The sequence below is a fragment of the Juglans microcarpa x Juglans regia genome, chromosome 4D (assembly GCF_004785595.1).
Source record: "Juglans microcarpa x Juglans regia isolate MS1-56 chromosome 4D, Jm3101_v1.0, whole genome shotgun sequence".
NCBI lineage: Eukaryota > Viridiplantae > Streptophyta > Magnoliopsida > Fagales > Juglandaceae > Juglans > Juglans microcarpa x Juglans regia.
In genome coordinates this window covers 27,850,066-27,868,067 of record NC_054600.1, presented here as the reverse complement: position 1 = coordinate 27,868,067, position 18,002 = coordinate 27,850,066, and the positions used below count along the sequence as shown (strand labels likewise).

The 18,002-nt window shown below is 40.0% G+C and overlaps 2 protein-coding genes across 2 annotated transcripts; one reads left to right on the top strand and one right to left on the bottom strand.

The window, feature by feature from the left end:
• Window positions 1-214: 214 nt before the first annotated feature.
• On the top strand, window positions 215-3,476 carry LOC121259150 (protein NRT1/ PTR FAMILY 8.2-like). The gene is given in 6 exon segments (XM_041160645.1): window positions 215-384; window positions 506-614; window positions 748-773; window positions 775-966; window positions 1,181-1,740; window positions 2,394-3,476. Coding segments are annotated over 6 exon segments (1,884 nt in total). The 5' UTR covers window positions 215-276; the 3' UTR covers window positions 3,283-3,476.
• A 9,926-nt stretch (window positions 3,477-13,402) lies between these two features.
• On the bottom strand, window positions 13,403-16,514 carry LOC121260554 (protein WALLS ARE THIN 1-like). Its single transcript, XM_041162483.1, has 6 exons — window positions 16,224-16,514; window positions 16,070-16,132; window positions 15,855-15,971; window positions 15,281-15,689; window positions 14,353-14,504; window positions 13,403-13,851 (listed from the first exon to the last, which is right to left on the bottom strand). The coding sequence occupies exons 1-6, from the start codon at window positions 16,442-16,444 to the stop codon at window positions 13,659-13,661; spliced, it is 1,155 nt and encodes a 384-aa protein (XP_041018417.1). The 5' UTR covers window positions 16,445-16,514; the 3' UTR covers window positions 13,403-13,658.
• Window positions 16,515-18,002: the final 1,488 nt, after the last annotated feature.

Genomic DNA, 18,002 nt, shown 5'->3' with positions numbered 1-18,002 from the left:
TTATTTTCCCACATTTGTTCGGACCGCATGCCCACTTCCCAAATCCAGCATTATTATTGAATCCACGTTAACACCATACCGGCCATGACAGATCATCATCGCATCACTCCCAGCAGGTCATGTCCAAGCAGAAGACTTGAAAACTTCTAAAGCTTATTTAATATATAATCCCACTTCTGGTTATTTAATTTAAATAGATCAGCTCAAATCGTAGACTCCTACTTGGACAAAAGTACTCTTGCAAACGCCGAAAGCTCTTTACACACAAACTCAAAGATGGAGATCAGTAACGAACCGAGCAATCACACATACGAGAAGTACTCCATTGTTCAGCCCTCCATGGAGATATTTACAGAAGATGACAGTACTACGCAACCCCAAGTGGTAAAGTTTCCTAGCCTGTATATATAAGATCATCTGTATGCAACCAATTAAGCATGCATGCATGCATGCACTAATTATATAGTCTGCTCTACTAACACGTCCTCTGGGAAGGTTTTTGTAGGCAGCCAGCCGTTCGACGACTTTGGTAAGCAATGGATGCGTGGATTTTCGAGGGAGAACTGCCGACAAGCAAACAACTGGAGGATGGAAGGCCTCTCCGTTTATCATAGGTTTTCATGACTTGTCTCAAACTCTAATTAAATGGGAGATCATCATAGTAAATGATTATCTACTTTCTTTTATACTAGGATTTGTGTAATTAGTGACAAGGGGTGATCTTATAATTGTTGCATGATGAATTAGTGAATGAGGTGGCGGAGAGGTTAGCGTTTTTTCGCCATTGCGGTGAACATGGTGGCTTACTTGGTGTTTGAGATGCGCCAATCGCTTCCTTCTGCTGCAACTCACGTCACCGATTGGATTGGTGCTGCTTATGTTCTAACTCTATTCGGAGCATTTTTAGCCGATGCTTATCTGGGCCGCTTCAAAACCATCATCATCTTCTCTTGCGTCTATGCCGTGGTAATTAGCTTGAAAGCAATATTAATAGTACTGAACCCAGTTTTCTCTCAAAAAATCTCTTCGAATATTAAAAACACCGAAAAGAGTCCAATTGCTTAGATATAAAGTGGGCTAGCTAGGCCTATTAAGAAATGAATGGCCCATTTAATTTATTCTGCAAGACTGGCCCAATCTTATTATATATACGGTGTCTTAATTTGTGATGATACCTCAGGGAATGGTGTTGTTGACACTCTCGGCCTCCAGAGACAGCCTACGTCCACCTCCATGCACAGAAAAGCCATGTACCAAGGCGACGGACGGCCAAACAGCATTCCTCTACGGTGCTCTTGCCCTTATAGCTCTCGGAACTGGCGGTATCAAGCCCTGCGTCTCATCCTTTGGTGCAGACCAGTTCGATGAGGCTGATGAAGAGGAAGTCCAAAAGAAATACGGGTTCTTCAACTGGTTCTTCTTAGCCATAAACATGGGTGCACTTTTAGGTATCACACTGATGGTGTATATACAAGAGAAGAAAGGTTGGGCTTGGGGATTTGGAGTTCCGACAGCGTCTATGGTCTGCTCCATCATTATACTAGGTGCCGGTATTCGAAGATATCGCTACCAAAAGCCGATGGGAAGCCCTTTTAGCAGGTTCCTTCAGGTCATTGTGGCTTCTATGAGGAACCATTTCAGAGGAGTTGAGGTGGGACGTAAAGATCAGCTTTATGAGGTCAAGACCAAGGAGTCTGATATCTTGCGAGCCCGGAAACTACCTCATACTGCACAGTACAGGTCAGTGAATAATCCAGCACCTTGCTTAATGCGTACTTGAGTACATGATGGCGTAAGATTGAGCCATATACACATGCTAATTTAAAAAATGCTAAAACTATACAAATTTTTACATAAAAAATCGATCTTACAAATTTCATATTAAACTAATTGGATGATATATACATTACCTACAATATGATAATTAATATTTGTTTGACTATTTGTTTTATTTTGACTTGATCTTATCGGTAACATCGTATAACCATAAAATCTATGTACTAATATTTCTGATACTTACATTATCAAAAAATATATTTACAAATATTTTATAGATATACTAAATAAATTATTAATATAGAAGTCCAACGTATCAACTAGCACAAGAAATATTTATATAAATAATCTATTTACTCACCAAATAGCGTAAGTACTTAATACCATTATTCTTTAGTTTAACAGTTCAACGTGGCCCAACAAGTGTCCAAGAATATTTAACATCTCTAAGGAATTAACCTGTTCTCTCATGCATGAGTAGTACTGTCTCGACAAACTAAACCAAAGAACGTCTCTCAGACTCGAAAATTCATATTTCCATTGTTTTCATATATATGAACGCATGCATGCAGATAATTAACGGGAAGTGCAAGTTTTTACCCACTGTCTTTCTGCAGGTTTTTGGACAAAGCAGCACTAGTCACAGACCCAGAAGCCAACGCGAAAAACCGCTGGAGGCTCTGCACAGTAACCCAAGTTGAAGAGTTCAAATCGTTCATCAGAGTCCTCCCCGTCTGGGCATCCACTATAGCCCTCTCCATCTCATACTCCCAACTCTCAACTTTCTTTGTCAGCCAAGCCCGAGTCATGGACCGCAGCCTCGGCCCCAACTTCGACATTCCAGCGGGCTCCATTCCCGTTTTCAGCGCCATCAACGCCCTCATTCTCGTCCCCATATACGAAAAATTAGTCGTCCCCTTCCTCCGCAAAAGAAACGGTCACCCCCGAGGAATGACATCGCTGCAACGAATGGGTATCGGACTCTTTATTTCCATCTTTGCCATGGCTTCAGCCGCATTGGTAGAGAAGAAACGCCGAGACGATTCCAATCCGTTATCAATGAGCGTCTTTTGGTTGTTTCCACAGTTCTTTCTGATTGGCAGCGCCGAAGTGTTTACCTACGTAGGACAGTTGGAGTTCTTCTACGATGAAGCTACGGATGGGACGCGAAGCATTAGCAGTGCAATGTTTCTCAGTGAGATCGGGATTGGAAGCTGGTTAAGCACTGCCCTGGTGAAGATCATTGAGAGAGCAACTGGCGGGGAAGAGAAAGGGTGGCTGAGGAACGATTTGAATAAGAGCCAGCTCGATTATTTCTATTGGATATTGACGGGGATTAACTTGGTTAATTTGTTGGTGTATTTGTGGGTGGCTTGGAGTTATAAAGGAAGGGGTGCAGATCATGGAAGTGTGAGAGATGAGCTCGTGGTTGAGTTGGGCGGGGAAATGAAGAGAGAGGATGTTGATGATCGTGAAGGAGATCAATTCAAAAGTGTGATGCTTTAGAATCTAATTAAGGCTTCTTTAGAAAATTGTTTGAAAACTTGATGTTCTTAATTTCTTGCTTTTTGAAATATTTGCCGCAATTTATCATTTACATGATATATATATATATATATTATATATAGGGTATTATGATCTATTATGTGTGAAATATTCGACTTTTAGTTTTTATGGCTTTAATTAAAATAAAGGTTTGTTGTGTCTATAGCATGCGAGCTCTTCGGCTATGATCGCGTTATTCTTTAATTAAAATAATAAAGCATACTCTTTTCTTCTTCTTCTTTTTTTTAATCGAACACACGGAAGAAAATTAGTCATGAATTAAGAACACTGAACATATTACATATAATTATATATAAATTACGAACTGGTTTTTTTTTCATAAGAGTGGTTGGGATATGTTTCATATCATGAAGGCCTCCATATATGATCTGATTATACATATATTTCATGATAATGAAGCGAATATCATCAGATCGTGAAGTTCGGGACATGATATACCACGTCTAGCTTAATTAAATTGAATATTAAATCGAAAATATAAAATTCCCAACGTAAGTTAACCCAACAACGATGAAATATGTTTAATTACTTTATTGAAAAAATCAAGAAACCAAGAATTTTAGAAAGGAGTTGAGACATGTCGACCTTGTGCATATTTATGATCTAATAAATTTTTAGGTACTTTCGGAGTATCTATAATATGGTGCTTATAAGCAATACAAATTATGTTGCCTCCATCTCAACTCCAGAGAACAAAGAATCGACCTCAGCTCCTCAAGAATAAATCCAAGCATTCTTCTCGGTAATCTTCTAGATCTTCTTCTATGTAATTCTGTTATTGTTGCTTTTGTAGTGAGGAATCTTTTTCTATTACAGCCGTGTCATAAGTGGCCTAGGAATGTTAGTGCACACCACTTGTTTATCATTATAACCGACTCAGTGCAGTCCTCTGTATTCTCTATAAATAGCATTCTGTAAATCAACATTCGCCAAGACAATTTAATATACAAGTCTTTATACCTTTATGGCATCAGAGCAATTCCAAGACCAACGCCAAAACAATGGCGAAAGAGTCTTTTTCTCCAAAAGCTTCAAATCAAAACCCACCCTCCTCTACCCCTCTTCTTTGTCATCTTTCCCATCTCGTTATTGTCAAACTCACAAATGAAAATTTTCTTTTATGTTGTACCCAAATGGTTCCATACCTTAAAGGCCAACAACTTTCCCATCTCATTGCTCAAGTGGTTGGCTATTCCACCGCTCGTGAGGTCTGGCAAGCCCTCGATAAACTCTTTACTTCCTAGTCTCGTGCCAGTAGTATCCAACTAAGATACCAGCTAGCCACCATAACCAAAGGATCTAGCTCAGTTTCTGAGTATTTTCACAAGGTCAAACATCTTTCTGATACTATGAGTGATGCTGTCTCTCCTCTAACCCCTGCCGAATTTCTTTCTTATTTGCTTTCAGGTCTTAACAACGAATATGATGCTTTTGTAACATCTGTTACTACTCGACTAGAACCCCTCTCCATTGAAGAGCTATATAGTCTCTTGCTCACCCATGAAAGTCATCTAACCATAACCATCATCTTCCATCTTCCATCTTCCATCATCCTTTAACCCCTCAGCCAATATTATCACAACTTTTCCTAATAGGGGTCATGGCACTTATTGTGGTAATAACCGTGGCAGCTATCGTGGGCGTGGACGAGGTCGTCACAACCCACCCTCTTCTCCTATGTACTTCACCAATCCTCCTTCTCAGATGCCTTCCACCCTTCCGCATTCTAAACCTATTTGTCAAGTCTGTGGCAAAGTGGGTCACGTTGCCCTCAAATGTTATCATCGCTTTGACCAAGCATATCAAAGTGACCCACATCGCTCACTTACAGCCCACTATACCACATCCACCTCCACTCTAAATACAACTTGGTACCCAGACATTGCAGCCGCTGACCACCTTACATCTAACCTCTCCCACCTTAACCTGTCGTCGACTCCTTATGGTGGTACTGATAAGATACACGTTGGTGATGGTTCAACTCTTCCAATCTCCAATATTGGCGACTCTGTCTTATCCACTTTTTCTCATTCTTTTCTTCTCAAGAACTTACTGCATGTTCCTAATATCACCAAAAATTCAATTTTCGTTAGACAATTTTGTTTTGACAACTATGTTTTCTTTGAGTTTCACAATTCATTTTTATTGTAAAGGACTCCAAGACAAGGACTCCTCTTCTTCTCCTCAAGCTCTAGCTGGTGAGCGTGCTTCTTCCTCTCGATGGCATGCAAGACTCGGGCATCCTGCTTTACCGCTTGTGCATCACATCATCAAGTCAAATTCTCTTCCAGTTTTCAGCAATAATATTTCTTCTGTCTATCCAGCATGCTACCAAGCCAAGAGCACTCAACTACCATTTCGGCACTCCCATAAGCTTTCTACTAAATCCCTTCAACTTGTTTACACTGATGTATAGGGCTCTACTCCTGTTCTTTCTAGAGAAGGTTTTAGATATTATCTATCATTCCTAGATGATTTCACAAGTTATACATTGTGGCGCCCTCGACCCCCCACGTGTTATTTTTGTGGAGTTCGTGACACCGGGATGATGACCACACGGATCATGCACCCCAACGACCAATGCTCAAAGTGTACAACATACATTAAATGTACAGTATAATAATATTCGCAGCGGAGAAAAATAGAAGGGTCTTTCTTTATTAAGTACCAGAATTGTTCAAAAAGCAGTAAAATAACTTTACAAGAATTTTACAGTCTTCCGTCAGATAATTTAAAGAAAACAATAACATAAGGGAAACAAGTCCCAAAACGCTGTACAACATAACAACGACTTAAGCTTCTGGCGGAGTCGGTCCTTCAGGTTCATACTCGGGCTCTGCGTCAAACGCTATGGCACCATAAGACGGAACCGTAGGGTAAACACCACTATGAGATTATGACATCTCAGCAAGTAATTTACCAAATAACATCCAAGAGATTTTAAACACATTTATACAAACAAGTGTTCCCATACGGACAGAATAACAACCCACATTCATTTTTTCCAAAAATATCATTTTTATACTTACACCAAAAATCCCATTTTTATCCCAATCATATTTATTATGAAATTTACGCATGCACCATGGTCTCCCCTATGGACCGTCCGCATACCCTAGCTCTCTTCGTCACATCACGGATAACATCCGTGCATGAGACTTCGTAACGAGTGATGGCCAGTTCCGCGCCCAGCGTGTACATAGCCAAGCATCCTCTAACCTCGCCAGCCAAAGGTCACGGAATCGGTACAAGAGCGTTACCGTCTCGTCCGTTCCCGTCGTCGCCCTGTGACAACTCAGATGACATCACGTCAGTCTGTTACGCTCTCGAGTGACCAGAGGAGCTCCACCGAGATAATGCTCCATCTCGGCTTGGGGTCGTGATACACACGCACCCACGCCATTAATAACAATAGTTTCAATTTCAACAGACAACGTGACATCATAGCACAATTTATTATAATTGATAAATATGCATTGCAACAGTTTATTGGAATAAATATTAAATATTTCATTTACAATAAAATAAACCTCCATTTACAATTATACAGTTTCACAAATACACGCGTAATCTCATTCATTAATCCGGCCCAATGCCCAAATCCAACAACTCCAATTTTAACAAACCCAACACTTCAACGGCTCAAGGCCCAATTTCTAACAAAATCAACAGTTCAATAATTTACAATGAACAACAGTTATAAAGTCAATTTAAATCACTTGATTTACGATGGAAATTACATACACACGATTATGGGTATTTCTGAAAGATCACTCAAGGATGTTGCTCAAGGCGGCGGCTTAACGGAACAGTGCCCAAAAATTGAGTTTTATCACACAGCAACAACAACCCAACAGATAAATTTTTCCCTCAATTAAAACAAAACCAAGCACAACAAAAATCAAACTCTCGGATTCAATCACCCAAACTCACAAATTTCAGATTTGCAACTCTCGGATTTAATCACCCAAACTCACAAATTCCAGATTTGCAGCTCTCGGCAAAACCATATAACACTCGGGTTCATCCCAAAAATTCACAAATCAACACACAAAATGGAAAGAGGTGAAATGGCTTGAAAGAGAGAAAGAGGATGAGGATCTCTGAAAATTAATCTGAGGAACCTGTGGACTATAAATAGCCCAACAATGACGGTTTTGAGGAGCTATGTGCCGCACGGCTAGAGAAGATGAAAACGACATCAAGCCGTGGAGGAGTGAGATGCATTCGCGCGGACGTGTGGAGCGGCGGCGACGACAGCACATTCGGAGCCCATGCCCAACGCCACCGAGATGCTAATGGAAGAATGAGGTGGTGGCGTGGGGATCGGCAGCTCGACAGCAAGCTTCGGAGTCACTACTGAAAGACACGGAGAGAAAGAAGCAAGGTGGAGGTGGCGGCTCACGCCTGACTTGCGGAATTGAAATCCCGAAATGGTGTCGGCAGCAGCTGCATGGAGGAAGGGAGAAGAAATGCAGAAGGAAGGAGAAGGAAGACTCGCGCGGCACAAGGGAGAAAGGGATGAAACCCTAAATCATCCCTCCAAAACGACGTCGTTTCAGAAAGTGAGAGCTGAGTCTCACGGGCCGCACGGCTGGGCTGCGCTTCACACATGGTCTGGGCCCTTGCTGGGCTGGGCTGGAACCGGGTCACCAACACACACACCCACAGCCCACAGCAAAAATACACATACACACACAGTCCAAAATAATAATACTACAATAAAATTATACAAAAATTACTAACACATATATAAATAATAAATAAAGAAATTAAAATCCCAACATACCAAAAATAATTAAAAATAATAAAATAACCCAATAATAATTTTTATAAATTTAAAACCCATAAAATAGGGATCTCACATACATGGTGGTTTCCCTTAGTTCAAAAACCTGATGTTCTCTCAATTTTTATTCATTTTTAGAAACATGTTGAACTTTTGTTTAATGCTAAAATAATCTCTATTCAAAGTGATTGGAGATGTGACTATCGCTCACTCTGTACTCTACTTGAAAAACAGGGCATTTCCCATAGTCTATCATGTCCTCACATCCATCAACAAAATGGAGTTGTGGAACGTAAACATTGATATATTATCAAAACGGGCATTGCTCTCATTGCCCAAACTTCCTTACCTCAATTATTTTGGGCCGACGCTTTTCACACAACCATATATTTAATTAATTGGTTTCCTACCCTCGTTCTCAAGCATAAATCTCCCTATGAAAAATTATTTCTTAAACCACCTAATTATGGATTTCTCAAAATTTTTGTTGCTACATGTTGGCCACATCTTAGGCCTTACAACAGTCACAAAATGGACTTTCGCTCTCTTCCATGCCTATTTTTAGGATATAGCAATTCTCACAAATGGTACAAGTGCCTACATCTTTCTACAGGTCATATTTATTTTTCCCAGAATGTAATTTTCGATGAACACACATTTCCTTTCTCCAAATTAATCTCATTTAATAATACTCCTCAGACCACTCTTTCATCTATTCTGGGACCTTCACCTCACTCCCATACATCTCCTATCCAGCCCAGTTGCACACGACCCACTGAATCTTCATCTCTATCCCCGCCTCTTTCTCCCATTTATAATTCACCTCACTTTTTACAAGCCCAACCTAGTGAGCCCAATAACTCATCTCGTCCTTTACCTTGTTCCTCAAATCTCGACAACTCCTCTATGTCTCTTCTCTTCCTACTATTTTACCTTCACATTTCACAAATCCTTCCATTGACTTTTCTTCATCTTCTCCGATTGTCACTAAGTCTAAAACAAATTCTCTTTGTCCATGATAGTACACTGATGGAACAGTACTCTGGCCACCACCACGCAGCTATCTCACCATTACCACCTCTATCTCTGAGGAACCAAATTCCTACACAGAGGCTGCCAAATTTAAGGAGTGGCACACTGCCATGTCTCAGGAATTCCAAGCTCTACTACAAACAAACACATGGTCTGTTGTTCCTTGTTCTAATATCACTATGTTGGGGGGTTGTCGTTGGGTTTTCAGGACCAAGAGTTTGTCTGATGGTTCGGTGGAACGCCGTAAAGCTCATTTGCTGGCCAAGGGCTACCACCAACAGGCTGGAGTCTACTACTCCGAGACTTTCAGTCCAGTTGTCTAATCGACAACCATACGCACAATCTTATCCATTGTTGTTATAGAGAAATTGGACCTTAAGCAACTTGACATTTCTAATGCATTTTTGCATGGTGATCTTTATGAGCAAGTGTACATCACTCAACTTGTTGGCTTCATCAACCCAGACTTTCCCACTCATGTATGTCAGCTAAATAAGGCCATTTATGGCCTTACACAAGCTCCAAGGACATGGTTCTCTAAGCTAAGTAATCGTCTCCTTGAACTTGGTTTTACATCTTCTACTGCAGAGCCATCCCTCTTTGTTTACAAGCATGATACTGTTACACTGTTTTTTCTTGTTTATGTCGATGACATATTAATACTCACTAGTTCACACTCGCATGCCATATCTTCTGTGCTTCACTCCCTATGTTTTGTCTTTTCCCGTGAAGGACCTTGGTCCATTACGTTTCTTTCCTGGCCTTGAAATAAATACACTCCCCACTGGTCTTCATTTATCCCATCAAAAATACATTTGTGATCTATTGAAACGCACCCATATGGATTTGGCCAAGCCCATTACATCACCTATGTCAACCTCTACTCATTTATCTTTCACTGATGGCAATACTTTCACTGATCCTACCCTCTATAGAAGTACTATTGGGAGTCTCCAGATCTTGTCTCTTACCTATCCCGATATTGCATTTGTTGTTAACAAGGTATGCCAATTTATGCATGCACCCAAGCTTCCTCACTGGCAGGCAGTGAAAAGAATTCTCAGGTACCTCAAGCACGCTAACAACCTTGGTCTCAATATTCAGCCATGTCCCAGTTACTCTTTAAATGCTTTTTCAAATGTTGATTGGGCAAGATGCCCAGATTATCGGCGTTCAACAAGAGGTTTTTGTGTTTTTATTGGTCCTAACATTATCTCGTGGGGTTCCAAGAAGCATAAAATTGTTGCTCGTTTGAGCACTGAAGCTAAATACAAAGCACTTGCAAACACCACTCTGAGCTCATATGGATTTAGTCACTTCTTAAAGATCTTGGGATTTTTCTTTCCAAACCTCCTACATTATGGTGTGACATACTTGTCCACTAATCATGTACTGCATTCCCGCACCAAGCACATAGAAATTGATTTCCATTTTGTGCGTAATCATGCCTCAGCCAAAACTCTTGATGTTGCATTCATTTCCTCTCGTGATCAACTTGCCGATACTCTTACCAAGCCCCTTGCAACATCTTGGTTTCTACATATTCGGTCGAGCCTTACCGTGGTGCCCATGTTGGACTTGTGGGAGGGTATAAGCAATTCAAATTATGTTGCCTCCACCTCAGCTCCAATGAACAAAGAATCGACCTCAGCTTCCACCTTAGCTCCTCAAGAATAAATTCAAGCATTCTTCTCAGCAAAATCTTCTAGATCTTCTTCTGTGTAATTTTTTTATTGTTGCTTTTGTAGTTAGGAATCTTTTTCTGCTACAGTCGTGTCATAGGTGGCCTAGGAATGTTAGTGCACATCACCTGCTCGTCATTATAACCGACTCAGTGCAGTCTTATGTATTCTCTATAAATAGCACTCTGTAAATCAACATTCACCAAGACAATTTAATATACAAGTCTTCATTCCTTTAGTGCTCGTTTAAATATTTACCTAAGATTGATATGATATTCCGGAAATATATGATAAATACTCAACAATATTAATAGTGTTGATTGATGGCATGCAAGTTGCCAACACTCGCGATCGAGACTCCAATTGCAATAACTCGTAACCAATTTATCAGTTTTTTCTTTTTTTTTTGGGGGGGGGGGGGGGGGGGGGGCAGTACGATTCTTAGTTGAAATGTCATTTAATTTGGGAACAATTCCAACGAAAGCTTAATTCCAAGGGGAAAAAAAGTAGGAGAAAAAGGTAAAAACGTGGTAATTAATTAAAACAGATGCCATTCACATCATTGAAAAAGAAAAGAAAAGGCTAGGCAAGCCATCTTAAATATTATATTATATAAAAGATTAATATTGCTTTTGGAAAAGTACCCAATCCGATTACTACATACTCTGTCTTTGATGATGTGATCTTGATCAGATATGTTAATCATATACAAATCCTACCTAGAATTTTGTCAGCACACCGATGTCTTTGGCCATGGATTAGGAACACCTGCCCGGCATTTGTACTGAAACGGATCGTCGAGATACTGTTAAAGAATCTAATAAGTTAGCCTTTTTTTTTATGGATTGCACTTGGCTACTTGATGATGCCTGCAGGGGATGATGTGGAAGAATTGAGCATGGTCATGAGGTGAACTTGCAATGTAGTCGCTAGCTTTTTGTCTTCTGGGAATATTAATGGTCACCCACTAATAATCTGTCAATTTTGTTTGAAAGGTAAGTATAGGTATGTGGTTTCTTTCATTTTTTTAACTGAGGGAAAGATAAACCTCTTAAAACGTAACAAAAGCCTGATTGCAACTCTAAGATCGAGGCAAGAACCTTAGGATTGTTGAAGATGCATGTAATTAACATAATTACAAGAGAATTGACTCTAGAAGTTTTGTAATCCTTATAAGGTTTATCATTTTTTAAACAAACAAAAAAAAAAAAGGTTATGCAGGGATTCATTATATTCGTATAAAAAGTTAAAATACCAATATTTAAAAAAAAAATTAAGTAGACGTGGTAGACTTTTGACATATTTGGTGGGTTAAATAGATTATGCTCGGTATGGATACACAGTTTAGATGAGATGAGATGAAATGAGATATTTTAAATAGTTGTGAGATTTTTTGAGTTAAGATGAGATAATTTGTAAAAAAAAATGTATGTTTGTATAGTGAAATGAGATAAGATAGTTTTGACTTTTTGGAATTTGAAAAAAGTGGGAGTCTCATGGTATTTATAGAGTAAATCCTTGAGATTTTGCACTGTTCACGTTAGATTGTACTGTTTTGAACTATTCACTGTCAATTTTATACTGTTTAGCTACTTTTATTTAAGTGAATATTTTCAAAACTTAGAAATGAAATATAATATTTGAATAGACAAAACTCTAAGACCGTACAACTCAGATGAGATACAGATGATATGCTTTCTAAACCGGGAGGGAAAAAAATTCTCTCTTCCAACAGCTTGCCATTGTTTTTTTCTCCTGCATTAATTATAAGTAAGGGTGTTTGGAGTCGATCCAAAGAGATGATTAGCAAATCAAGTTTCGAACTCGGTGCATGTATATGAGATAGCTTGAACTTTCCTCTTGGACGTTTCTCTTGTACTTGTCGACACGGCTTTTAATTAAGCGGCCTTCTCCCTATATATTATATTGAGGTAGGAGTTGGTTCCATTTGATGAAAAATTTCCTCTTTACCTTCCGATCTGTCTTTATGACGTTTTATCGTCGTCGCAGAGGCAATTGCTCTTAATTGGGACATTAATGGCGTGTTTTGATTTGGAGCATACGCTTTCTCAAGGCGTGGTTCCAAATGGCCAAGGCCCTAAGCCCTACCCATTTTTCCTGCTCGATTATAATATAAATATACATGATATCGTTGCTGGTCTAGTGCGCGCAGGTGGCCTGCTTCATATATATATATATATGAGCCGAAGTACGAAGTACGACTCTAGTGGTCTCCCAGTTGTGCCTCAAACCCTCATGTGCTCGATATTTTACAAGCACATCTCATCATGTCTCACCGGCCATGATTAAAACAAAATCTGTAGATTGACAAGTTTTGGATGATTCCAATTTCCGACCGAAATGATAACAAATGAGTATGGTTATGATGGCAAATAATACCCAGCAATTCAGCATGCTTAACAAACTTTAGCAATTAAAACAGTGATCACGCACGATTGGGGAACTTTGTGGGGCCTTTCATGTCCATGCCATAATGCTCTGGCATTAGGTTCATCATGATAATGTGCATATCTTTTTTAGGTAAATCAAACCCATAAATTAATTAACATATATATATAAAGCATGCATATTCAGGCCCTGCGGCCCCACATGGGTGACAATGATCATCATGATATTCATCCCCTTGAAATCTCTCTTTCGAACACCCTCTCTCCTACTAAGAAAGCCATAAAACAAAGTTGAAAAAGAAAAAAAAAATAAATCATACACACACAAGTTATCTGATATAGGGTAGCACTTTTTTCCCCCTTTTTTGCAGGCAGAGCTGTAGTTAAAAGTCAGGAGTTTGCGGGTCAAACGTTCTCTGAGGATGATGGAAGTAGTGGCTGAGTAATGGATGACTTGATGTGGCTTGTAGTCCTGACGTTGTTCCCATGCTCTGGAGTGGATTGGAGCGCAGCTTTATCCTGTGCAAACTTCTTTTCTTCATTTTTGCCCCATAGGACGAGGTACAATCCCGCTATGATCAACACTGCCCCAATGATCCTGTATATATTACACCCATAAAATTAACCTGTATGTTCCATGGCATAAAAGCGAAGGATGATGTTTTGCAGAAACATCCCCACTCTCTAGATCTGATATTTTTATTTACTCTTTATGTATTTAATTTCCAGTCTATATTCAGAATTGAATGGCATTAAAGAGGCTACCTTCAAAAGCAAAACAATTTTGATGCTTTACTCCAACCAATTCCATGGTCGGTACCCCACACCTTTTTTGGGCATGGACATGGTACCAAACACGACAAAACATGCATTGGTCATTTGTGTTTGTCAAAGATAAGGTATAAGCAGTCTTATAAACATTTCCCAATCCAAAACTTCCTATATATTTTGGACGTAAATATCTATACGCAGGTGGGACTAGTCTAGTAATGCATGACTGATGAGACTCGCCTGACTGATTAAAACTAATTTGTGAGAGAGAGAGAGAGAGAGAGAGAGATGTGGGGAGTTGATTGTAGTATGAAGAGAAGGGACCCACCCTCCTAAGTAGAACTCTTCACGTAAAGCAATAGAAGCCATAATAGCCACGACGAGAGTCTGAACAGGTTGATAGACAGCAACGAAGACAGGGCCACCTCTGTCAATGCACCATATCTGTACAGCGAAAGCCACCCCTGATGCCACCACTCCCTGCAAGATTTCCACACAACACAAACTTTCTTTCTCATTTCATTTTCAACACCAACCATCGCTACATTATTGTACAACTACTTTTGTACCCTTTGACAACTAAAGCTAAGTTTGAACATACATAAACAAATAAAGTTTTCAGCTTTGAATCCAATGAATTTAGCATGACAAAACGTTTCAGCCACTGGTTTCGCACATGAACAAACTTACCCTTTTATTTCAGAACGAGACTTGACAGTCTTTTCAACACAGTCCACCCCTGAGCACAGGCGCCTCGGGGGCCTTGAAATGCAAAAGAAAAAGTTGGTATCACACCCATTTTTTCATATGCAGCTCTTATTGGGGGTGGTAGCCGGAGTGCCAACTTATAATGTCACCTTCTTTTTTGGGCACACTTTCTTCCTAATTAATGCTAAAGCCTACTTATCACGATAGTTCGTATAGTGGGTTTTGTCATCAGTTTGAGAATAGGGTGGCTATTGGCTGAAGTTTTAGTCAAACTACTTTGATGCACTTTTGTGCAATAAACAACAGCAAGCGCATAACACGGGTGCTTTTCGTCTGTTAAATTTATTCAAGCAATTTGTTTTTATCAGCTATTTATTCAATCAATTCAAATCTTCTTTTTTGTTTTTAGCATTATTAATTACCATCTTTGCCCACTGATCTTGGCTCAGGCTGAGTATACAACCTAATGCTTGACTAATTGTACGTTAATTATTTGAGACAACTTAGACGAAGGAATAAGGATGTTCGTGTTAAATAGAATCACTGACCGCATAGAGGATGGTGAAGAGCTCTCCACCAGAGTGAAAGACCCAGGCCTGTGCCTCTCTTTCAAAGATCAGAGCAATCACCACAAACTGTAGGAGACCGAAAAAACACGTATAAGAGGTGACCGAGAGGCGGGCCGGATACTTCTTAAGAACCGGAGCTTGCAGAACGAGCCAACCGGACCATGACAAGCAATGGCCAATAAGGTAGATGCAGCCCAGGGTCCAGTTCTTCCCATTCGCATCTCCCAGCTGTGACACAAAAGCTGGTGTTGTGCTGTGTAGTGTTTGTGTTGGGCTGTATATTGTTGGACCTTTGTATAGTGTGATTACTGTGGCTCCAGTGACGCAGAATATGGTTCCAAGCACCTTTGCTATGCCGTCTTTCCGATCTAGTCGTACTTTCTCAATCCTGTATTTAGGCAATGAACAAACAGGTATAAGTTACGTATACAAAAACACGTGTTTGACCATCCAAAAGAATAAAGAACGTCCCGTCTTTTGGAGTGTGTGTGCGCGCGCGCGTGCCTTTTTACATATATTATTCCTAAGAGAGAGAGAGGGAGCGTGAGCTTGCCGGAGTAAGGCCGCCATGAGAAAGGTAATGGCTGGGACTGAGTTTTGAATTGCTGATGCGAAAGTGGGAGATGTGTTGTCTAAGCCAAGCAAGTAGAATCCTTGATTTGCTGTTATTCTGTCACGCAAAAGAACGTTTAAAATTATTGTTATCATCATTTATTTAGGAGATTAGTGTTATGCGTATTCGCTTGATCTAATCATGCATGTATATACCCAACAAGTGCGAGCAGGAAGAACTGAACGAGGAAATTTAGGGTAATTGCCGGCCTCTCCTTCCTGGTCAAAGAATTAGAAACATTTGTTATTATCATTAATTTAGATCATGCAGCAACGAAAGGTATATAATGTTTACTAGTGAGGTACGTACTTCTCTAGAAAATATGCAAAGGGAAGGAGCAAAAGCAAAGCGATAATGTTCCTATAGACAGGGAACACAAGTTTGCTAACGCCCATGTTGAGGGCAGCTCTGGAGACAACATGGAACCCGGCATAGCCAAACTGCAAGGCCAACATGGCCGCATGCAGCTGGAACCTTTCGGGTATAGAGCACCACATTCTCTTTGCAGGGGCTGAACTGGTATCAGCCATTGAAGCAGAAACAAAAGAAAGACACTACAACAGATAGGAAGTGAAAAAGAAGGGGGAAGTGATGGTGAGCTAGGGAGGAGTAGGAGATGTAAATATAGTGGAAGAGAGTGAGAAAAAAAGAGTACAAGTGAGGAGAGGTGTGGCCCACAGTGGCCCTAAAAAGACGTTACGTCAACTGTTGCTAACCTTCAAATGTTTTTGGTTGTCTCCCACATTCTTCTCTATCATACCCTATAGCTCCTTGGCTGACAAGACAACCCCAATAGCACTACGTGAAGCCTTGAAAAGGGAAGGGAGAGAGAAAGTGACTATTATCTAACAGGTTTTGTTTTGGCACCATGCCATTAATGATGATAATTGAGGAGGGGCTAAGCCGCCATTGATAGATAGCGCGCACGAGGGGGGGAGTGGTAGGTACCCCATGCGTTCTCATGCCCTATGAGGACCTCCAACCCCATTACAGCCCCCCACCTTTACACACACTACGTACAAAGCTTACATTTCTTTGCATTTTTATATGTATCTGCACATTATTATATAGATCATTCATGATGTTAGTATTTTATGATCTGTACATCAATATTATATCCCTTTTAATTTCTAATTATTTGACGAAATTTAATTTGTAGTGGTTGCCTGGGAAACTACTTAACGTATCCGTAGGGATTCCATATATTCCCTTCATTCTCAACCATGCAGTACTCAAGAATGATAATTACCCGCCATTGCGGCGAGATGATCCCTACCGAATTGTCAATTAATGCAGATCATGATATGTTGCAGACTACACAGGATAGCCATGATGAGCAGTTGAACGAACTTAAAAGAGAAGCTTATACAACCAAAAGTCTTGAGTGGTAAATTAAATGCTTAAATTCGTTCGAGTTTTTATAACTAACTAGACAAACCAATTCAATCATCAAAGGTTAAAGATTATAATATAATATGGAACGTCGAGAGACTAGCATTCTCCTAGAAAAGGTTCCACTACTCATGTTTGAGAAAGAGAGAAAAAGAATTTACACTCCTTTAGTATAGGACCACAGTTTAACAAAAAAAAAAAGTAGCAGGCAACAGGCCGGGGAATCCATCTTTTCTGGCCCTTTTTCTTTTGTTATATAGTAAAAAGTTCTTTAATGTTGGAGCTCATCTTAATAAATTGAATTAAAGGATCTTCTTTCATTTGTTTGTAAGATGTTGATCCTCCTCTTAAGGAACCTAATGAAGTGTTTCCACTAAGGTTTCCCACTCCTAAAGCGTACTTAATTGTGGCTAAGCTCGGATATCAATCCTCTCACTTTAAGAGACATGCTGCCCCCCCTCACTCAAGACCACCATCATTCTAAAATTCAAAAAAACAAAAAAGGAGGCAGCCTTCCCAGGAAGAATATATTACTAAGCCTTTTGATCTTTAAGATCGATCGAGTGCTTCTATCAGACAACCTGCTTTGTATTACAATATTCACAGTAAAAAAAGCTGAGCCTCAGAAGAGAAGGACTGGTTCTGACCCGGCCTGCATGAACCGGTCGGACACCACCCTGACCAAGCAAGTTGTGT